Source organism: Myotis yumanensis, unplaced genomic scaffold (genome assembly GCF_028538775.1).
Source record: "Myotis yumanensis isolate MYYU_CA2020_CCGP unplaced genomic scaffold, mMyoYum1.0.hap1 SCAF_3, whole genome shotgun sequence".
NCBI classification, from domain to species: domain Eukaryota; kingdom Metazoa; phylum Chordata; class Mammalia; order Chiroptera; family Vespertilionidae; genus Myotis; species Myotis yumanensis.
In genome coordinates this window covers 109,610,347-109,634,592 of record NW_027223754.1, presented here as the reverse complement: position 1 = coordinate 109,634,592, position 24,246 = coordinate 109,610,347, and the positions used below count along the sequence as shown (strand labels likewise).

General features: G+C 44.1%; 1 protein-coding gene across 1 annotated transcript in view; it reads right to left on the bottom strand.

The window, feature by feature from the left end:
• The window catches only part of CRYL1 (crystallin lambda 1), a 188,615-nt gene extending 167,104 nt beyond the window's left edge, over positions 1-21,511 (bottom strand). Inside the window, exons 1-2 of the mRNA XM_070409337.1 lie at positions 21,360-21,511; positions 10,422-10,529 (exon numbers count right to left, since the gene is read on the bottom strand). Of these exons, the coding sequence (XP_070265438.1) occupies positions 10,422-10,529; positions 21,360-21,400 (149 nt within the window). The 5' untranslated portion in view covers positions 21,401-21,511. The remainder of the gene's footprint in view (positions 1-10,421; positions 10,530-21,359) is intronic.
• Between the last annotated feature and the right edge of the window lie 2,735 nt (positions 21,512-24,246).

The following is a 24,246-nucleotide window of genomic DNA, read 5'->3' as shown; positions in this document are numbered from 1 at the left end:
CCCAGAAAAAATACAATCTTCCAAAACTCAATCAGGAAGAATCAGAAAACCCGAAAAGGCCGATAACGACTGATGAAACTGAAGCAATAATTTAAAAAAAATTTTTTAAATAATTTAAAAAATAAAAAACTTCCAGCAAACAAAAGCCCTGGTCTGGACCGCTTCACAGGAGAGTTTTACCAAACATTCAAAATAAAACTAACACCCATCCTCCTCAAACTATTTCAAAAAAATTCAAGAGGAAGGAACACTTCCAAGCTCTTTATTATGAGGCCAGCATTACCCTCATCCCAAAACCAGATAAAGACACTACTAAGAAATAGAATTACAAGCCAATGTTCCTGATGAACATAGATGCTAAGATCCTCAACAAAATTTTAGCAAATAGGATCCAGCAATACATTAAAAAGATAATACACCATGACCAAGTGGGATTTATTCCAGGGATACAAGGCTGGTATAATATTCACTAATCAATAAACATGATACATCACATAAACAGACTGCAATATAAAATTCACATCATCATTTCAATGAATGCAGAAAAAGCATTTGACAAAATCAACACCCTTTTTTAAAAAATATATTTTTTATTGAATTCAGAGAGGAAGGGAGAGGGAAAGATAGAAACATCAATGATGAGAGAGAATCATTGATCAGCTGCCTCTTGCACACCCACTATTGGGGATCGAACCCACAACCTACACATGTGCCCTTGACTAGAATTGAACCTGAGACCCTTTAGTCTGCAGACCAACGCTCTATCCACTGAGCCAAACCAGCTAGGGCAGAACACCCTTTTTTGATAAAAACTCTGAGCAAAGTGGAACTCTAGGGAGGATATCTCAACAATAAAAACCATACATGACAAACCTACAGCCAACATCATATTCAATGGGCAAAAACTAAAACCATTTCCCTTAAGAACAGGAACAAGACAGGGATGGCCACTTTCACCACTCTTATTCAAAATAATACAGAAAGTCCTCGCCAGAGTGATCAGACAAGAAGAAATAAAAGGCATTCAAATTGGAAAGAAGGAAATAAAACTCATTATTCGCAGATGATATGGTATTGACCAATGAATTTGGCAATGTAGCAAGATACAAAATTAACACCGAGAAATCGATGGCATATGTATGTATACACCAATAATGAACTCACAGAAAGAGAAACTAAAAAAAAATCCCATTTACCATTGCAACAAAAAAGTTAAGATACTTAGAAACAAACTTAACCAAGGAGGTAAAAGACTACTACTCCGAAAACTACCAGACATTGAAAAAAGAGAGAGGGGAAGATATAATAAAGTGGAAGAATATACCGTGTTCATGGATTGGTAGAATCAACATCATTAAAACTTCCATACTACCCAAGATAATCTATAAATTCAATGCAATCCCAATTAAAATACCAACAGCATATTTCACAGATCTAGAATGAACGCTCCAAAAATTTACACGGAACCAAAAAAGACCCCGAATAGCTGCAGCAATTCTGAGAAAGAACAAAGTTGGAGGAATCATAATACCAAAGTTCAAATTATACTACAAAGCCACTGAACTCAAAACAGCCTGGTACTGGCACAAGAACGGGCATATAGATCAATGGAACTGAACGGAGAACCCAGAAATCAACCCAAGCCATTATGATCAATTAACATTTGACAAAGGAGGCAAGAGCATACAATGGAGTCAAGAGAGTCTCTTCAATACTAGTAATGGTGTTGGCAAAACTGGACAGATACATACAAAAAAAATGAAACTAGACAACCATACACAAGAATAGAGGGAACATATCTTAACTTACACAAGAATAAACTCAAAATGGATAAGACTTAAACCATAAAAGTCCTAAAAGAAACCATAGGGAGAAAAATCTCAGACACTTCTCATGGCAATATGTTATAGACTAGTGACCCTGTGCATGAAATTCATGCACATTAAAAGGGAATTAATTAGAGGAAATATTTTAATATTGCTATTTGCCCTTTCTCTATAATAGAAGTGTCAGAGATGACAGAAAATTAGTAAAATGTATATAAAAAATCTTCCTCCTGTCAGAGTCTGGGGTGCGCCACGGGAACCAGAATCAAGTCCCCGCCCACCCACGTGCGCCTCGAAATCGTGCAAGACCCAGACCCGGCCAGCCCTACCCCCATTGGGCTAGATCCAGACTTGGCCGTCCCCACCCCTGCCAAGCCCCGCCAGGTGGGGGGGCGTGGCCTCAGGTCCCCCGGCCTGGCACCAGAGCAGGGGTTGTGGCCTCAGGTCCCCTGTCAAGCCCTGTTGGGCAGGGTGCACAGCCTGAGGTCCCCCGTCAAGCCCCGGTGGGCAGGGGACACGGCCTGAGGTCCCCTGTCAAGCCCCGCCAGACGGGGTGCGCCGCCTCAGGTCCCCTGCCCCAGCCCAGCGCCACACAGCCTCAGGTCCCTGCTGATTGCTCGTTAAGGCTCATTACGGGAACTCGGCCTCTGCTGTGGGTGCAGCCATCTTATGTTACGAAATCCCTGCCTCCACTGTGGGCGCAGCCATCTTGACCGTTATGGCATGACAGGCAATTTGTATATTCCCTCTTTATTAGATAAGATACATCTGCTTGGGCAAAGGAAATAAGAAAAAATAAACCAAAGGAACTACATCAAAATAAAAAGCTTCTGCACAGCAAAAGAAATCACCAGCAAAATGACAAGAGAGCCCACTGCATGGGAGAAGATGCCAATGATGGTACATCCAATAAGGGGTTAATTTCCAAAATTTATAGGGAACTCATACCACTTAACAAAAGGAAGACAGACAATCCAATTAAAAATAGGGCAAAGGACCTAAATAGACACTTCTCCAAAGTGGATATACAGAAGGCCAAGAGACATATGAAAACATGCTCAAAGTCACTTATCTTCCAAGAGATGAAAATCAAAACAACAATGAGGTATCTATCACCTTACACCTGTCAGAATGGCTATCATAAAAAAATCAACAAAAGACAAGTTTTGGTGATGATGTGGAAAAAAATGAACCCTAGTATACTAGTGGTAGGAATGCAGATTGGTGCAACCACTGTGGAAAACAGTATGGAGTTTCCTCAAAAAAATTAAAAATGGCACTCCCATTTGACCCAGTGATCCCACTTCTAGGAATATATCCTGAGAAAACCAAAACACCAATCAGAAAAAAATATATGCACCCCTATGTTCATAACACTGCAATTTACAATAGCTAAGATTTGTTAACAGCCCAAATGCCCACTAAGAGATGAGTGGATAAAAAAGCTATGGTGCATTTACACAATGGAATACTACACAACTGTAAAAAAAAAGAACTCTTACCATTTGCAACAGCATGGATGGACCTGGAGAGTACTGTGCTAAGCCAAATAAGCCAGTCAGAGAAAGATAAGTGTCACATGATCTCACTCATATGTAGAATCTAATAAACAAAATAAATTGATGAACAAAATAGATCCAGAGACATAGAAGCATGGAACAGATTGACAAATTTCAGAAGGAAGGTGGGGGAGGGTGGATTGGTGGGAAGAGATCAACCAAAGAACGTGTATGCATATATGCATAACCCCTGGACACAGACAATAGGGTGGTGAAGGCCTGGGGCAAGGTTGGGGAGCGGGCTGGAAGAGGTCAATCGGGGGAAAGAGGGACATATGTAATACTTTCAACAATAAAGATTTTTTTAAATAAAATAAAAAGAAAGTAGGAATATGTCAATCGGGAAAATATTATTTTATTTAAAATTCCCCCAATGACTGTTTAAAGTTTTATTAATTTTTGGAGAGAGTGGAAAGGAGAGGATAGAGAGAGAAAAACATCAACATGAGAGCAAACATCTATTGGCTACCTCCTGCAGGCCCCCTGCCAGGGATGGAGCCCACAACCCCAGCATGTGCCCTGACCAGGATCAAACCAGCAACCTTTCAGTAGACTGGACCCAGACCAGAGAAGTGGAAGTGCCTGGGAGTTCACACCAACCAAGGACAACTGTTAGACAACGATGGATAAGGGAATATGAAAGCTAACCTCTCTTGCCTTCAGGGATGACAGACTTTACAGAGTACTTCATGCTCCAGAACTTCCCTGGAATCTTGATGAGCCTGCATTTCTGAAATCACGCCCTCAGTTGGTTTCTTTGTCTTCCTTATCATGTCCCCTCACTACCAAACTGGCTTCTCCTGGGAGCATTTCCTTAATCAAACCCTGGCCCAGGAACTCTCACCTCAGGACCTGATTCTGAGGTTCCTGATCTAAGCTAACATAATATAAAGCAATGTATATTAAATACTCAAAGATTTAAAAGTGGTACCATGCCCAGAGGGCTCAGTGGTTGAGCATCGACCTATGAACCAGGAGGTCAGGGCTCAATTCTGGTCAAGGCACATGCCTGGGTTGCAGACTCCATCCCCAGTAGGGGGTGTGCAGGAGGCAGCTGATCAATGATTCTCTCTCATCATTGATGTTTCCATCTCTCGCTCCCTCTCCCTTCCTCTCTGAAATCAATTAAAAAATAATAATAAGTAAAAAAATAAAAAGTGGTACCATAAAGAACGAGCAAACAATGAGAAACTATTAAAAATGAATAGGTATATTTGGAAAAGAACCAAATAGAACTTTTAAAATGAAAAGTTAATTATTGAAATAACTCAATTGATGGTTTAAACAGCAGATCAGACACAGCTAAAACTAGAATTAGTAAACTAGAAGAAAGATCTAAAAATTGTAACCATGCCCTAGCCAGTCTGGCTCAGTGGATAGAGTGTCAGCCTGCAGACTGAAGGATCCTGGGTTTGATTCTGGTCAAGGGCACATACCTCGATGGTAGGCTCGATCCCCAGCCCTGGTCATGGCGCATGTGGGAAGCAACCAATTGATGTGTCTCTCTCACATTGATATTTCTCTCTCTGTTCCTCCCCGTCACTTCCATTCTCTCTAAAAATCGATGGAAAAATATGCTCAGGTAAGGATTAACAAAAAAATAAAGATTAAAAAAAAAGTATAACAACAATATATATTCCAAAGATATAGGGAGAAAGAATATATAAAAGAGAGGTTAAAACAGTGTACAAATCATGTGTTGTGAAATTGTGCACCTGTATAATATTCCAAACTAATGTCACCTCAATAAATTCAATAAAAAAGGGGTGGGGGGAGTCAGTATAAGACAAAGACAAAAAAAGAGAGAGAGAGGTTAAAAGATATGAATGAATTGGTTAAATATACATATAATCATAATCCCAGAAGGAAAAAAAAAACCAGCAATCTCACTCTACAATATGTATCCTGTAGACACTCAAGCACTTATGCACTAGACATATGCCCCAAACTGAAAACAACTCTAATGTTCATCAAAAGGAAAAAGATAAATAAATTATAGCAAAGTCACACAGTAGAGTATTATATAGCAACTAGAGGCCCAGTGCACGAAATTCATGCAGGGGGGAGGAGGGTCCCTCAGTCCAGCCTACACCCTCTCACAATCCAGGACCCGTTGAAGGATCAGGCTTAAACCAGCATTCAGACATCCCTCTCACAATTTGGCACTGCTGGCTACTAACCGCTCTCCTGCCTGCCTGCCTGATCGCCCCTAACCACTCTGTCTACCTACTCATCGCCCCTAACCCCTTTGCCTGCCTGCCTCATCGCCCCTAACCACTCACCTGCCTGCTCATCACCCCTAACCCCTCTGCCTGCCTGCCTCATTGCCCCTAACCACACACCTACCTGCATGATCACCCCTAACCACTCGCCTGCCTGCCTGATTGCCCCTAACTGCTCGCCTGCCTGCCTCATCGCCCCTAACCACTCTGCCTGCCTGATCGCCCCTGACTGCTCGCTTACCTGCCTGATTGCCCCTAACCGCCTCTGCCTGCCTGCCTGATCATCCCTAACTGATCGCCTGCCTGCCTGATCACCTCTAACCATTCTGCCTGCCTGATCGCCCCTAACCCCTCTGCCTGCCTCCTGATTGCCCCGAACCCCTCTGCCTGCCTGCCTGATTGCCCCTAACCACTCTGCATGCCTGCCTGATTGCCCCTAACGGCTCTCCTGCCTGCCTTATTGCCCCTAACTGCTCGCCTGCCTGCCTGATCACCCCTAACCGCCTCTGTCTAGGCCCCCGCCGCCACAACTTCATCTGGAAGGATGTCCGGAATGACGTCTGGAAGGTCATTCGGTTGTCCAGTCTAATTAGCATATTACACTTTTATTATTATAGAAGATGAAAACAGATGTACTATAGCTATAAGCAATAACATGGATGAATCTCAAAAATATTTTTATAAACCACAAAAATGAGCAAAAATAAATCATATATTGTTTGGTTATATATATAACTATTTTTAAGGCAAGTTAATAGTAAATACAAAATAAAGGATATTTGTTGCTTCTGGTGAAAAGGCAGGGGAGTCAAACCCATGAGATGCACACAGGGTATTGATAATATTCTAGATCTCAAGTTAGATAATCTACACTAATAAAAGAGAAACATGGTAATTGGCGTACGACCACTACCCTTTTCATTGGCTAATCAGTGAGTATATGCAAATTAACTGTCAGCCAAGATGGCGGCCAGCAGCCAGGCACTGAAGCAAGCATGAGGCTTGCTTGCTGCAGACTCCAAAGTTCCCCACCTCACTTGCAGGCCTCTCAGTTGCAACTCTAAGCAACTATATACTATGTTGCAAATAAGGAGGTAAACAAAACCCCAGAAACCGGCTTTCATTCAGCCAGGCTTTAGCAACATTGTATCCATGTTTTCAGCAGCGAGGCCTCAGAGCTAAAGCTGGCCCAGAATTTAAAAAAAAGAGAAAGAAAACAAGGAGCAGTTGGAAGCTTTAGTCACTCGCCAGCCGGAAAACAGCCCTCAGCCCCTCACCCAGACTGGCCAGGCACCCCAGTGGGGACCCCCACCCTGATCCAGGACACCCTTCAGGGCAAACCAGACAGCCCCCACCCATGCACCAGGCCTCTATCCTATATAGTAAAAGGGTAATATGCCTCCCAGCACCGGGATCAGCGGAGCAACGAGGCTCCCGGCACTCGGGGTAGGGCCGATGGAGAGGTTATGGCTCTACCCTTTCACACACAGAGCAGGGCAATAAAGATGATCAGGGCACAGGTCCCAGACTGCGAGAGGGCACACCCCGAGTATAGTAAAAGGGTAATATGCCTCCCAGCACCGGGATCAGCGTGACAGGGGGCAGTGCCCAAACCCCCTGATCTCCCTGCGGCTCTGTGTGTGACAGGGGGCGGGGCCACAACCTCCCTATCCGCCCTGCTCTGTTCATGACAGGGGAAGGCGCCCCAACCCCCTGATCAGCCCTGCTCTGTGCCTGATAGGGGGGAGCTCCCCAACCCCCTGATTGCCCTGCGGCTCTGTGTTTGACAGGGGGGAGCTCCCCAACCCCCTGATCGGTCCTGCTCTGTGTGTGACAGGGTGCAGCGCCCCAACCCCCCCCCACCCCCCACGGGCCCTGCTCTGTGCCTGATAGGGGGAGCTCCCCAATCCCCTGATTGCCCTGCGGCTCTGTATTTGACAGGGTGCAGCACACCAACCCCCTGATCGGCCCTGCTCTGTGTGTAACAGGGTGCGGTGCCCCAACCCCACCCCCCCCCCCCCACGGGCCCTGCTCTGTGTGTGAAAGGGTAGAGCCATAACCTCTCCATCGGCCCTACCCCGAGTGTGACAGTGGTGGCGCCCCAACCCCCTTATCGGCTCTGCTCTGTGGGTGATAGAGGGTGGCACCCCAACCCCCCTCCACAGGCCTTGCTCTGTGTGCGACAGGGTAGAGCCATAACCTCCCCATTGGCCCTGCCCTGAGTGTAACAGGGTTCAGCACCCCAACCCCCTGATCCGCCCTGCTCTGTGTGTGACAGGGGGAGGTGCCCCAACTCCCCTATCGGCCCTACTCTGTGCGTGACAGGGGGAGCTCCTCAACCCCCTGATGGACCCTGCTCTGTGCGTGACAGAGGGAGCTCCTCAACCCCCTGATGGACCCTGCTCTGTGTGTGACAGGGTACGGAGCCCCAACCCCCCTGATGGGCCCTGCTCTGTGAGTGACAGGGGGCAGCGCCCCAATCCCCTGATTGGCCCTACTCTGTGTGAGACAGGGGGCAGCGCCCCAACCCCCTGATCGGCCCTGCTCTGTGCGTGACGGGGGGCAGCGCCCCAACCTCCCCATCGACCCTGCCTTGAGTGTGACAGGGGGCGGTGCCCCAATCCCCCAATCGGCCCTACCCTGAGGGTGACTGAGGGTGCCATCACAACCTCCCGATCTGCCCTGCTCTGTGCATGATGGGGCGGCGCCCCAACTCCCCAATCAGCCCTGCTCTGAGCCCGACCAGGGGCTGCACCTAGGGATTGGGCCTGCCCTCTGCCACCCAGGAGCAGGCCTAAGCCAGCAGGTCGTTATCTCCCGAGGGGTCCCAGACTGCGAGAGGGCACAGGCCGGACTGGGGGACCCCCCTCCCCCCACCCCCGAGTGCACAAAATTTTGTGCACCGGGCCTCTAGTTTATTATATTCTTCATAAACTAGCATAAATGATCTACTTGGTTGCATATATTACATATTATATTAAAAGTAGCATTTGCAGGATCTCTATAAAGCAAATAGTATAAATGGATACTGAAGAGCTCAGACCCGCCCTTAACATGTACATAGACCAGGGCTAGAATCTTGTGTCTTACTGGGTCTGTGAGCAGGTTACTGACCATTTATAGACCTAACTTTTCTCATAAAATAATGGCAATAATATCTGATTCACAGGGTTTACTATGAGAATTAATATGGTAAGATTACTAGACTATAAGCTTCATGGTGGAAAGGACTGTATCTGTTTTGTTCCTCTGTGTATCCTTAGTGAATAGCACATGCCTGGAATGTAGTAGGTATTTATGTCAATTCCTCTTCCTTCCATAGCAGTACAGAATAAAGGGGGTAGCTATATAGTAGTTGTTTCATTTGGGGGTTTTCGGGTTTTTTTAGATTGACATTTTATCCTGACATTGGCTACATGTCACTGTATGTAACAAGCAATCTGACTTCTCTGGATTTCAGGTTCTTAATCTGTTATACAACAGAATTAGGCTCAAATATTTGTATTTGATACCTATATTTTTCTTTTTCTTTTTTTTAAATATATTTCTTTATTGATTTAAGAGAGGAAGGGAGAGGGAGGAAGAAATAGAAACATCAATGATGAGAGATAATCATTGATTGGCTGCCTTCTGCACGGCCCCCACTGGGGATCAAGCCTGCAATCCGGGCACATGCCCTTGGCCGGAATCGAACCTGGTACCTTTCAGTCCACAGGCCGACGCTCTATCCACTGAGCCAAACCGGCTAGGGCCTTTTTCTTTTTTTAAAATATTTTATTGATTTTTACAGAGAGAAAGGGAGAGGGATAGAGAGGAACATCGATGAGAGAGAAACATCAATCAGCTGCCTCCTGCACACCCACTACTGGGGATGTGCCCACAACCCAGGTACATGCCCTTGACCGGAATCGAACCTGGAACCCTTCAGTCCACAGGCCGACACTCTATCCACTGAGCCAAACCAGTTAGGGCAATACCTATACTTTTCTTGATGCCTATAGCCTGACAGCATACCCTATATATTAGTCTTCTCAGAAAGTAAATGATAAAGAATATTTCTGTTACCAAAAAAAAAAATGCAAATTCAAGTTACATATCCATGGATAGCCCCCAAAGACAGATAATAATCACCTGAATAAAACAACATCTGAGATGTCAAATTGTGTTCAGTGACCATCATCTCAGGTGGGGCCTTGCCATCTGGCACACTGCATTAGCTTGATTCTTCTATTTCGGACCTCCTAATTCTCGTCCTTTCTCGTTTGGCTCCTATTCTTCTTCTGCCCCCTATGGTTATGCCTAAAATTCACCTCTCAACATCTGGTAAGCTCATCTACTCTCACAACTTTAACTACTAGAGTTATCACAGTTAAACTGTGTCCTGCGGTCATTAGATCAATAGGTCAAAACAAACCTCAGGACCTCTGTTCCTAAAATGTAATGCCCATGCAGCTGTGGCTCTCACATGGTATAAACCAGCTCGCTGACCCAGAGAGAAGCAAGGATACCCAGGCCTGCAGCCCTGTGGGACACAGCAAAGGTTTACAGATTTATTCAGGCTGGAAGCCTGAGATCCACATTGAGTTCCCTTACTCCCATTATACATCTTTACAACCCTGAGTCCTTTCCTCACAATATGAACCTCTTATTAGTTGACGATTCTACCATTATAGGCCTGGCTTTACCAGCTCAATGGCACTATAACTGAAGTGAAAGAGTGAAGTCACAGGTGACGATGGCTTTAAGAGTGTGATAAATAAGACCCACTGAGAGTAACAGAGTCAATATTCCTACCAACATGGCAGCTGACTCACCTGATGTTTTCCAGGGCGTTTGTTATCTGCTGTTGCTCAATATCAAACAGTTTCACCCTGAAGCCTCCACTGGCAAACAACATAGCCCAGCTTCGCCCAATGAGGCCACTAAAGGGATAGAAAATCAGGAGAGGCTCTCAGTTCATTTGTAATTGAACAGTTTTTTATTCCTAACCCAGAATAATTTTTTTCAAATTATAAGCATCCTATTCTTAAAATATTTAATATCTTGAAATTACACATTTTAAAGTAGGTAAATACCAGTACTCACATCCTCCCACAACCACATCAAAATTACAACTAAAATACAGAACCATCATTCAGAACTGCCTGAAATCCGGCTGAATGTAAGCCCTACAACTAGAGAATTAAAGAAGAAAGCGCACTGACTGGTAGGAGGGGTGGGAGCATGGAACAGGCTGGTCCAACACCCACATGTGGCTGTTTTTATTTTATTTTTTTTTAATATACTTTTATTGATTTCAGAGAGGAAGGGAGAGGGAGAGAGAGAGAGAAACATCAATGATAAGAGAGAATCATTGATTGGCTGCCTCCTGTATGCTCCCTACTGGGGATCAAGCCCGGAACCCAGGCATGTACCCTTAATCAGAATCAAACTTGGGACCCTTCAGTCCACAGGCTGACACTCTATCCACTGAGCCAAACCGGCTAGGGCATGTGGCCTGTTTTTAATCAGTAGGGATATCTTGGCTAAGGAGGCCTCCTGTGAGGAGCAAAGGGTTCCAGCCCCACACCAGAACCCCACCTCAGAGTTCCAGTGCTAAGAAGAGAAGAGCCCATAACTTTGGGCTATAAAAACAAGCAAGGATTATGGCTGAGTGACACAGAGGCTGCTAGAGTCCCAGGCAGTTCCTCTTAAAGGGCCTGCACATGAACTTACTCGGACTCACTCCCTCTGAGCTCCAGCGCTGGGGAAGCAGCTTGAAAGGATCCAGGGATGTATGGGAGGAACTAAACATGAGGACAAGAACAGACAAAAGTGCTAGGACCTCCCCAGCACAGAGCTGACTGGCAGGCACCATATCTGAGTCTCTATCACTGTTTACCAGTGGTTCTCAACCTGTGGGTCTCGACCCCTTTGGAGGTCAAACAACCCTTTCACAGGGGTGGCCTAAGACCATCGAAAACACATATATAATTACATATTGTTTTTGTGATTAATCACTATGCTTTAATTATGTTCAATTTGTAAGAATGAAAATACATCCTGCATATCAGATATTTACATTACAATTCATAACAGTAGCAAAATTACAGTTATGAAGTAGCAACGAAAATAATTTTATGGTTGGGGGTCACCACAACATGAGGAACTGTATTAAAGGGTCGTGGCATTATGAAGATTGAGAACCACTGCTGTTTACCCTGCCCTGGTGATTCCCTGAGATCCTGCCCCACCCAATTTGCAGCCCCACCCGAACTCTTCACAGTGTCTTTTCCATATGAATAACCTATTCTGGCTCAAACTTCAGACTTTCCTAAGATCTCTCAAAGAACCAGCAGCTGGACTCAATGTACCCCATACCTCTCAATAAGTGTCCCCGGCCTGGCACTAGCAGTAGTTTACCAAGGTTCACAGCTTGGCCTCTCCTGAGTACCTCCAAGCCCAACACAAGTAGCACCCATCTGGAGATCACTCTGTAGCTCATGCTGGGTGGCCCCAACAGAGCACAGGCAGTGACTGACTTTGTACCTCCCAGGAGGCCCCAGTGCCAGTACACCCAGTGGAGAACTTCAGACAACACCAGGTTATAGCTTTACCACATCCAAGAGCAACGCACTCAGGGGCAGACTCAGTGAGCACCAAAGCCCCACTGAAGCAAGTCCTGCTCCAAAGGGGTATCTCTGACACAGCAACTCTTTTGCTGCAGTTGAAACAGGTCCTCACAGCCAATTGGCCTGGAGGTTGATTCCTCCCAGTGATGTCAACAGCAATCAAGGCTCAACTACAACAGGACCGTACACACAGCCCACACAGGGGTGCACCTAGAGTGCCCAGCTCAGGTGACTGAGGAGGCTGAGCCACTGGGGCCTACAGGACACCTACTATAGCACGAGGCCACTCTACCAATTCCATGAGACATAGCAGCTCAACCTAATACATAGAAACAAACACAGGGAAGCAGCCAAAATGGGGAGACAAAAAAACATTACCACAAATGAAAGAACAGAAGAAACCTCCAGAAAAATAACTACATGAAATGGAAGCAAGCAAACTACTAAAGAGTTCAAAACAACGGTTAGCCCTAGCTGATTTGGCTCAGTGGATAGAGCATCGGTCTGCAGAACAAAGCATCCCAGGTTCGATTCCGGTCAAGGGCACATACCTCGGTTGTAGGCTCCTCCCAGGCCCAGGCCCTGCAGGAGGCAACCAATCGATGTGTTTCTCTCACATTGATGTTACTCTCAGTCTTTCCCTCTCTCTTCCACTCTACCTAAAAATCAATGGAAAACTATCCTCAGGTGAGGATTAACAAAAAACAATAATGGTTATAAGGATGCTCAAGGATCTTAATGAGAGGTTCAAGGGACTTAGTGAGAATTTCATGGATCTCAGTGAGAACATTGAAGACATGAAAAAAGACCAGTCAGAAATGAAAGATACACTAACTGAAATGAAGAATAATTTACAGGGAATCAGAAGTCAAATAGAGGATCCTGAGAATCAAATTAACAATTTGGAATAAGAGGAAGCAAAAAGACACCCAATCAGAAGAGCAAAAAAAATCCAAAAATGTGAAGATAGTGTAAGGAGCATCTGGGACAAAGTCAAGCATACCAACATTCGCATCATGGGGGTGCCAAAAGGAGAAGAGAGGGAGCAAGAAATTGAAAGACTATTTGAAGAAGTAATGACAGAAAACTTCCCCTACCTGGTGAAAGAAATAGACTTACAAGTCCAGGAAGTGCAGAGAGTCCCAAACAAGAAGGCCAAAGAAGACACATAATAATTAAAATGCCAAAGGTTAAAGACAAGAGAAAAGCAGTTACCTATAAGGGAGCTCCTATACGATTGTCAGCTGACTTCTCAACAGAAACTTTGCAAGCCAGAAGGGGGTGGCAAGAAATATTCAAAGTGATGAATAGCAATGACCTACAAGCAAGATTACTCTACTCAGCAAAGCTCTCATTTAGAGTTAAAGGTCAGATAAAGAGCTTCACAGACAAAATTCATCACTATCAAAATAATATTATATGAAATGTTGAAGGGTCTTCTTTAAGAAGAAAAAAAAGACCAAAAATATGATCAATAAAATGGCAAAAGGTACATATCTATCAACAATTGAATCTAAAAATCAAAATAAATGAACAAGAAATCTAATGAACAAAATAAACTGATGACTAAAATAGAAGTAGAGGCATGGAGACATGGAACAGAGTGACCAATCTCAGAGGGAAGGGGGATGGAGGGAGTGGGAAGAGATTAACTGAAGAACTTATATGCATGCATTACCCAAAGACACCAGGGTGGTAAAGGTCTGGAGCGGAGCAGGATCTGGGTGGAGGAGGGCAATGGGGAGGAATAATGGGGGGACACTGTAATACTCTCAACAATAAAGTTATTTTTAAAAATACACATTTTGATAGCTGCATTGATTCTAAATGTTGTCTTTGTCCACGTAGGAGTTCCTGAATCCTCAATTCCAGCCCAGCATTAATGTGTATGGAGTACCACCGGACAGGTAGTTAACAGGCACTTAGACACTGAAACAAAAAGTTAGAGTTGGGAGGTGACAGGATGTCGTGGATGAGACAGGCCTCCTAAGGGATCCTCCATCTGACCATTTTGCTTATCCTGAAGAATAGGCAGAATTTCCCCTGTCTCTTAAATAAATAACTGCTATTACCACTGGCATTAGACCATGTATTAGGTGCCAGGCAACATTAAAAATGTTATGTGTCCCACCTCTGTTAATCTTTACAACAATCCTCCAAAGTCAGTACTATTATTATTTCCATTTTATACAAAGAAAAACTGAGGCACAGGTGGGTTAAGATGATACATGCTGTAAGTGCTAGAGCTGAAATGAACTCTAGCAGTCTGACTCTTGAGTCCTTACCACTACGTTCTGCCCACTGCTTCAGATTTATTGAAAATAAAGGGACAGAGGAACGTGTTAAATGACATTACAGGGTTACATTCAGCAAATTCCAGAATGGAAAATTTTACAAATGATTCATGTTCTTCAATAAGTAACTGCCAGGACCCAGATCATTTCTCAGAGTTATGTTTGCAGAACAATGCTGAGAGAAGAGGAAATATATCCCTCAAGGACAAAGCGCAAGCTTGCTTACCTCTTACTATAAAAAACAGTGGCTTCCCCAAGTTCAATGTCCCTCTCCTGGAACATACTCAATGAATCTGCAGCTGTCCACCAGCCCCTCCACTTCACCTCCATGGGACTCGGGGAGAAGGGAACCATCCCAAGTATAAATGTTCACGCGGCCTGCTCTGCTGTGATTAATAAAGTCCTTTGTCTCTGACCCTGCAGTCTCACGTCCTTTGCCAGCTTTCAAGAAACAGTAACCAGCTAACTTACTAGTATGCAGGTAGCCTGAACGGACAGTAGGGCAAGCTTGTCTCAGTCATGGTGTTATTTCACTGAAGTAATTATACGAGCCACTTTGGGGAAGGGAGGCTAGAATAGCAGTCACAGGGCGGGCTCCAAGAAGCATTCTCCCCACTCTACCCCCTCCCACTTCCTCCTTTTTCAGCTAATCTGTAGTTCAGGTTCTGAGCACAGAAAAGGCTTCACACTAGAGATAGTTAAAATCCCTATAGCTTCTGTCATAGCTTTCGGGCCCAAGTGATTGAAGCAAAGAGCTTAGCACGCCTCCCATTAAGGAAAAATCCTGCAATTGCCACAGAAGTGCTATCCAAGCTTCAAAGCTCTCACAGAATGCTCACTTGAGCTAAGCCTTTAATGCATACAAAGGGCCAATGAGAGGGGCTACTGTCTTCTTATAAGGTATCTTATATGAAACCGTATAGGGGGAAAAAGTGAAAGCAACTGAAATAATCTCTACACAACTTCTGGAGAAGGGAGCAGGATTATACTATGGATTTTATTCCATATTCTTCTGCAATATTGAAATATTTTGCAATTAAAATTTATATATCAGTTCCTATAAATTTTTTATGAAATGCTCTGTGCTCTAGACCTACATTGTCCAATATGGTAGACTCTAGCCACATGTAGGCATTTAAATTAATTAAAATTAAGTGCATTTTAAAACTCAATTTATCCAAAATACTAAGCACATTTAAAGTACTCAACAGCCACAGGTGATAGTGCCTACCATCTTGGACAGCAAGGGTATACGAGAGCACTCAGTCTTTGCAGATGGTTCTATTGGACAGATCTGTCTAGACCAGTGGTTCTCAACCTGTGGGTCGCGACCCCTTCGGGGGTCGAACGACCCTTTCACAGGGGTCGCCTAAGACCATCGGAAAACACATATATAATTACATATTGTTTTTGTGATTAATCACTATGCTTTAATTATGTTCAATTTGTAACAATGAAAATACATCTTGCATATCAGATATTTACATTACAATTCATAACAGTAGCAAAATTACAGTTATGAAGTAGCAATAAAAATAATTTTATGGTTGGGGTCACCACAACATGAGGAACTGTATTAAAGGGTCGTGGCATTAGGAAGGTTGAGAACCACTGGTCTAGACCATTTGAAGAAAAAGAAATCCAGAGTTTGAAAGAGATAGTCCATGCATGAAGACATCTTTTCCTTCTTCAAACACAAACACACACTCACTCACTCTAGAGCTGCAAGGAGGTCAGTTAGAAGGCCAATTAACATTCATGCTGGTCATCCCCACTGACCAGCCATTGACCTTAAACATTCCTTCTATTGCCCTTCTCATAATGTTTGAAACATACAGGGACTTATTTAATTGTAAAAGAAGCCCTACTGCAGCCTAAGTCTAGAAAGAAGAATTATTTCACAGTAGGGTTTACAGTGGTGTGTTTACTCTGTGATAATCATTGAGCTGTATGCATATGATTTCTGCACTTTACTGCATTAAGACAGGTCATATTTCTTAAAAAAATAATTCATTCTTTGCCACTTTGTTGTTTAAGAAAATATCATACCTTAAAAAAATTAGTCATCCATACATGTAAAAGCCTTCGCCCACATGGTGATCAGGCACCTGACCCTGACTCCCTCAGGGATGAGAGCTCCACTTAACCTCTAAAGCAGTGGTTCTCAACCTTCCTAATGCCACGACCCTTTAATACAGTTCCTCATGTTGTGGTGACCCCCAACCATAAAATTATTTTCGTTGCTACTTCATAACTGTAATTTTGCTACTGTTATGAATTGTAATGTAAATACCTGATATGCAGGATGTATTTTCATTGTTACAAATTGAACATAATTAAAGCATAGTGATTAATCACAAAAACAATATGTAATTATATATGTGTTTCCGATGGTCCTAGGCGACCCCTGTGAAAGTGTCGTTCGACTCCCAAAGGAGTCGCAACCCACAGGTTGAGAACCGCTGCTCTAAAGCAACCTTAGCATCAGACCCTCAATCGATTGGGTCCTCTGACATCCTGTGTCCACCACACAGTGAAACTGAGAACTGGTGTAGAGGAAAAGGGAACTGCAAATGCCAGGCATGGGGAACAGGAAGAGCTAGCAGGCTGAACAATGGTAGAAGGGAGAGGTGCTTCAATTGGTATTTTTATAAAAGCCCAAAGTGCTATAGCTGCTTTTACAGAAAAGACTTTCCATAAAGGAGAACATAACAGATTTGAGGTAAACCTCCTCCCACTACTTCACTTGCTTTTTCAAAATAAGTCTAAGCACCTCTCAAATGAGTCTGCATTACAATGGGAGCCACTAAAAGCAGGAGAAGGCAGCTTTCTCAAAATCTGCTTTCTTAACAAAGGTTTCATCATTATTTAAACCCGAATGTCCAGAACAGTAGACACCAGCAAAATGGGGCTATTAAGCACTTGGAAAGCGGCTAATAAAATAATTCATAGACAGAAACCCCATTTAAAATGAAGTCAGGCCCTAGCCGGTTTTGCTCAGTGGATAGCATGTTGGCCTAAGGGTCCCAGGTTCAATTCTGGTCAAGGGCATGTACCTTGGTTGCAGCCTCCTCCCCAGCCCGGGCCCTGGTCAGGGCTCATGCAGGAGGCAATCAATCAATGTTTTTCTCTCACATCAATGTTTCTCTCTCTTCCTCCCCTCTTCCACACTCTCCGTGAAAATCAATGGAAAAATATCCTCGGGTGAGGATTAACCATAATAATAATTAATTAATTAATTAATAATAAATAAATCAATCAATAAATAAAATGAAGTCAGGCGGCCAGATGGGGTGCTCTCTTGCTCCGAGATGGTGGAATCCAACAGGAAGAACTCTTTATCACAGCTCTCCAAACTTCTCTTCCTCTATAAAACAGGGTTCTTCTCCTTTGTTCTCAGGATTTGCCTGAGGTTTGCCAGAAGACCACATGTCCCAAAGTGCAAGTCTTTGTTATTCCTGAATAAACCCATTTTGCTGGAGAAATATTTAGCTATCTGTTTAAAGTCAACACCAGTCTGAAGTGATATGCACTGTAAGTATAAAATACACACTAGATTTTGAAGACAATACCAAACAAAAAAGTAAACTATTTCAGTAATATTATTTTATATAAATTAGATGTTGAAATAATACTTTGGAAATATTATGCTAATTAAATATATTATTAAAATTAATTTCACCTTTTCTTCTTACTTTTTTAAGATAACAAGAGAAAATTTAATTATGTATGTGGCTTGCATATGTGGCTCACATATTTCTAAAGGGCAGTGGTCACTTAAACAATTATCTAGTATTATAATTCAATCACTTATAATTCAATCAATAGTTAATTTATATCAGGAAGTCTAGTTCCACCCCCAGCTATTCTACTATGCTAAAATCATACAGAAGTCAGTCACATCTCCAAGAGACCTATAGTCATCTATAAATGCAGTGGGAGGAGGGGGATATTTACATTAAAACACTAGTTTCCAACCTTTCCATCAAAGATATTTTTTATAATACTCCAAGACACGAAGATGCAGGCGAGCAGTTAGGGGTGATCAGGCAGGCAGGTGAGCAGTTAAGGGTGATCAGGCAGACAGGCGAGTGGTTAGGGGTGATCAGGCAGGCAGGCAGGCAGAGTGGTTAGGGGCGATTCGACAGGCAGGCAGAGTGGTTAGGGGTGATTCGACAGGCAGGCAGAGTGGTTAGGGGTGATTCGACAGGCAGGCAGAGACAGTTAGGGGTGATCAGGCAGGCAAGAGAGTGGTTAGGGACGATCAGGCTGGCAGGCAGAGGGGCTAGAGGCGATCAGACAGGCAGGCAGTGTGGTTAGGGGCGATCATGCAGGCAGGCAGGCAGGCGAGCAGTTAGGAGCCAGCAGTCCTGGATTGCAAGAGTGATGTCCAACTGCCTGTTTAGGCTTGATCCCTAAACCGGCAGTCAGACATCCTCGAGGGGTCCCGGATTGCAAGGGGGTGCAGGCTGGGATGAGGGACACCCCACCCCCACCCCTGTGCACGAATTTTGTGCACCGGGCCTCTAGTATGTATATATAAAAACCCAAAAGTAAAAAATAAATGTAACAAACACGAGAGGGGAAAAGCCTGAAAAAATTATATGAAGCGGCGAAAACTAACTTGAAAATAGATTCTACTGCTTTAGTCTAATAACAGCAAATAAGATATAGATCAAAATGGCAGAGATTAAAAAAACTGACAATGCTTCATGTTGGCAAATAATTTATATTAGCAAAAAATTTAAAACTAACCATCTAATATTCAGAATTGGTTAGTAAATTGGGCACAGATAAAGCAACTATAACAAAATAACAAAATTTTAACAATTGTTGAAAACAGATGGGTGTGCGGGTATTCTTTTTTCTATACTTTCAACTTTTCTGTGCGTTTGAGAATTTTCATAATAAAAAATTGGGGAGAAATTAGTTATAGTCCATATAAACAGGCATTAAAGACAAAGTTGGTTTATTTTTACTGTAATAGGTTTTATGGCCTGTATTGCCCACATTCCCCTATAGGGCCCACCAATAGCAGAATGCCAACTCCTGGGAACCCACAAGCAACCATTAACCCCTACTGTCCCTCCTAACTCTAATCAACATGAGGTTTCTGTTTAATAAACTTCACAGTTATTCAGTTATATACAGGAATAAGTTTCTCTGTAGATGTGATAAGCCAACAGAAATGAATGCCTGAGGACTCCCCCCAAATGCAAATTTGTCTTTAGGCTACCCATTTCTACTTCAATTTTTTAAAGTTGTCATTATCAGATTTTCCCTCTATGTTCCCACAGACCTACACTCCTTTCTTATTTTTTCAAATGCACACTTACTCTCTCAAACCTACCATTCTGAAGGGACTTGCCTTGGGGTTCACAGAACAGCTAAGTGGCCCTAAGGAAGAGTGGCCTTTATGAAAAGATCACTGGAGAGGAATTAAAGAGAGATTCTATTTCTAGCAAGTACTTTTAGGAGGGAGTCTGGTATTGATGGACAAACAATGGCCCAACAGATTTCTGAAATTGAAATATGTTAGTTTTCAGTCTGTTGAAATCCAAGAATGAAACTCAACCAGGTTTTAGGGAATTTAAATGGATGTTTTGGAATTACCTATGGGACTAGGAGAGAAAGAGAAAGAAAGGGGGAGTGAGGAAAGGGAGGGGAGAGAAAAGGATGAAGGGCAGGAAAGCAATGCTACCCTAGAAGCAGAGATGAGTGTCTGTGAGGTGCTGAGAGTGTGTGAATAGATAGGAATTTCTATCCTGTGCTATGTCCTGTGGTCATTATAGTTTGCCATCCCCCACCGCCGCCCCCTAATTCTGACTTCCCAAGCGCAGCTCCTACTCCAAACTGTACTCCTTCCCCCTTGATTAGGTGCAGACAGAACACTACTTCAAGGCAGAGTGGGAAACATACAACACTCCAGCCCTGGACATCAAAAATGCAAGGCAAGCAGAGTCACTTTACCTGGTGCAAAGTGCACTTATATACATTTTTTTTATTATTATTATTTCTTTACTATAGGCAGCCACACATACCCATGTGCCTGGAAAGGACAAGGGCACAGTTAATGCCACTGATCTGTGAGCAAAAGAAAGGTGACAAAAGGCATCCTGACTCCTTCCTTTAATAGACTGTAAAACTGATGGGGGGGGGGGGGGGAGCGGGGGAATAGGGTAGGCGAACTCCTTAGTGGTACAGAGGTTCACAAAGCCACCCAAAAAAAGGTGCTTCTAACTATCAATAGCAGGTGTCAACATGCGGATAGTATCCACATATGGGTAGAGTACTATGAGAGCTTACCAATGGTAAGATACACATAAATGCATTTTTAAATCATAGTAGCAGGAAATATAAAAGGAATGGGAGCACCAACCGTAACAATTTGGATGGAATTTAGGCTGTTAGGCTGACACACCTTAGCAAACTGAAAAGGGCTCATTTCCCCAAGAATTAGGCATGCCAGATGTGTTGGCCAAGCACGTGTTCCCACCCAGTGGCATGGTGGGGACCAGAACCCGCTCCCACGCCCCGCGAGCATTGGACACTCCCGCTGGGCTCGTCCCATCTCGGTCCCTTACTGGCTGTGGCCTTAGGTCCCTAAACTGCTCAAGCTCGGTTTTCTCTTCCATTAATGGGAATGGTTAACAACTCAGTTCTGCAGCCAGACTTCATGTTGCCCACACGGAACGAATGGCACATTCACTGGAGCTCGCTCGCTGGCGGGCAGCATACCCGGCGAGTCCACTACTGCGCGCAGCCTGCTCCGTCAGCTTTCCGACCCGCCATGCGTCAGCACCGTGCTCCGCCGCACTTCCCCGCGGGCCGCGCGGGCGCCGCTTACCTGCCAACGATGAGCACGGGACCGGCCGCCGAGGTCGCCATGCCGGAGCCGGGGTGGCCTGGAGGTACCGGGGGTCTGAGTAGCCGGCTCTAACTTCGGGCTCGCTGCTATGCGGGGCCCCACGCCAGACGGGCGATGACCCACACCTATTGGCTGCGCTCGGAGTCGCGCAGCCCAGATTGGTTCCGATTGGCTGCGGACTGTCTAGGGCGGGGCCAGGGCTGACGCGCGCCTCGGCCCCCCGCAAAGGGCAAGGCAGGGCGAGGCCGGGGACCGAGCCTTGCCCCCACTCCCCCTTTTCTCCCCTCCTCCTCCCCCGCCCCGCCCCGCCCCGCCCCGTGCGTAGGGGCGTGGGCAGAGCTGTCCCCGCAAAACCCACTGGAGGGAATGCCAGTGGGAAGCACGGGGATCAGACACGCGGAGTTCAGTAATTCATTGTTTATTTTTTCAGTTTTCCACCCTCACCCTAAAGTCAGTGTGCCTGACCCTTTTTGGAACCCAGGAGCAAACAGACCAAAAATAAAGGGCATCCATCACACATCACATGACAGCAGTGTATGTCTACACAGCACACAGTTCTGGGAAGTGCCGCGGTCATGCCATTCAAGGCGATTACTCGAGTGGAAACACATCCAACACCAGTAGACTCATGACAAATGGAGCTTTTCCTTTATTTGTTTTCCCCAGTCAGAAACATGGAAAGAGGGAGTCAGGGGGGAGGCTAAGTTTTGAAGATCCAGTTCACAAATTATCAATAAACATTTGAAAAGGTGCTCAACTCAAGAAAAGATAAACGAAAAGTACACAACAAACATAAGTTATCCTTCACCCATCAAATTGGCTAAAATTACAAAGATTGATGATATTCCCATATTGGCAACCAAGACTCTTTCCTACACACTTGAAGGCAGGCATATACTTCAATAAGCTTTCTGGAGAGAAATATTACAGTATATTGTTGGAAGAGCTGTCACCATGAGGCCTGAGCATCCCTGCACGTTCCTGCTGAGTGTCAGATGCCAAGATTTATCCATCTACTGATACTGAGCAGTTTCTGTAGCTGTTCACACAGGCAGCTAAAGGGGTCAAGGCACCCACAGGATGATTATGACTGCTCTTGGGGTAGAAAGAGACTGGCTTTTTTGCTGCTCACTACAGTGATGGCTCTTTAATTTTTTTATAAGAGATTATCAGTGATAATCTCTTTTGTTGTTGTTGTTTTATTTTGTAATATATTTGTTGTAATATATTTTTATTGATTTCAGAGCGGAAGCGGGGAGGAGAGATAGAAACATCAATGATAAGAGAGACTCATTGATAAGCTGCCTCCTGCACACCCCACACTGGGGATTGAGCCCACAACCAGGGCATGTGCCTTGACTAAATCGAACCGTGACCTCCTGGTTCATAGGTTGACGTTCAACTGAGCCATTCTGGCCCAGTGGCTCTTTGCTTTAAAACGTGCTGGTCCTTGGCCCATTGCAAATGGCCCTCTATGTAACCCTGTGGGAACTGGAGGCTCCAAAACCAAATGTATATACATATGCAGACATCCTGGCTATTACTATTGCGGTGAGTACTAGTAATAAAGTTGTTTACCTCTAACCCATGAGTCTCATGTCTTCTGTCAACTTCCACAAAACTATGACCCATTATCTTGTTTGTCTGCAATATGGTGACCCCCTACTATCCTCCCCTTCCCACAGTGCTTGAAACATCAAAATTTTAAATGTATGTACCCTTTGGCTTTCTGATTCCAGTCCTACAGAAATACTCACAAGTAGACACCAAGATAGGCTAAGCTGCTCGTTTCAGCATAGTTTTTAATAGAAAAATATTGAAAACATGATGAAAATCTATCAATAAGAAACAGTTTTGAGGATTATAGTACAGAGGATTTCTACATGTGCCCAAGATGCTCTTCAAAAGACACTGTTAAGAAAAATAAAAATACCAACCACACACTGGGAGAAAATATTGGCAAAAACACATATGTAGTTAAAAGCTTGTGTTCAGGACATACAGAGAAGTCTTGTAACTCAAAAAAGGGAGAAACAACCGATTAAAAAGTGGGCAAAAGATTTGAAGAGACAGTTCACCAAAGAAGATATATTAATCGTCAGTAAGCAATGAAAAGATGGTAAACATAACTACTAATCAGAAAATGTGAATTAAAATCACAATGAGATACCACTACACACCAGGTAGGATTAATATTAAAACCACCTTGTGTTGGTAAGGATGTGGAACAATTGGATTCTCATATTATTTCTGGTAAGAATGCAAAAGGAAGAGTCACTTGGGAAAAGAATTTGGCAGTTTCTTCTGAAGTGAAACATATACTTAACATATGACTCAGCAACTCCACTCCTAGGTATTACACAAGGGAAATTAAAACAAGTGTCCACACAAAGATGTGTACATGAAGATTCTTAGCAGCTTTATTCATAACTAGAGGTCCGGTGCACAAAAATTTGTGCACTGGAGCAGGGGTCCCTCAGCCCAGCTTGCCCCCTATCACATACTAGGAGCCCTCAGGGGATGTCCTACTCCCTGCTCCCCTTGGGGAGCGGGCCTAAGCCACAGTCTGGCCTCCCTTTGTGGGAGGCGACCGGGCTGATCAGGGGAAGGCGCCAGTTCCCATCACCCCGCTGTTGCAGCCACTGCCAGTCACCGCAGCCAGCAAGGTGTTTTCATCAACACGGACTCCAGTCCCTTCACCATGAAAAAATGACAACTTTCTTTAAGCATTTTCAAGATGTGTCTCTCATAGGATATGACATTTCTTTCTTTTTTTCTTTCTTTTTTTATCCTCACCTGAGGATATGTTTCCATTGATTTTTAGAGAATGTGGAAGAGAAAGGGAAAGACAGAGAGTAACATCAAA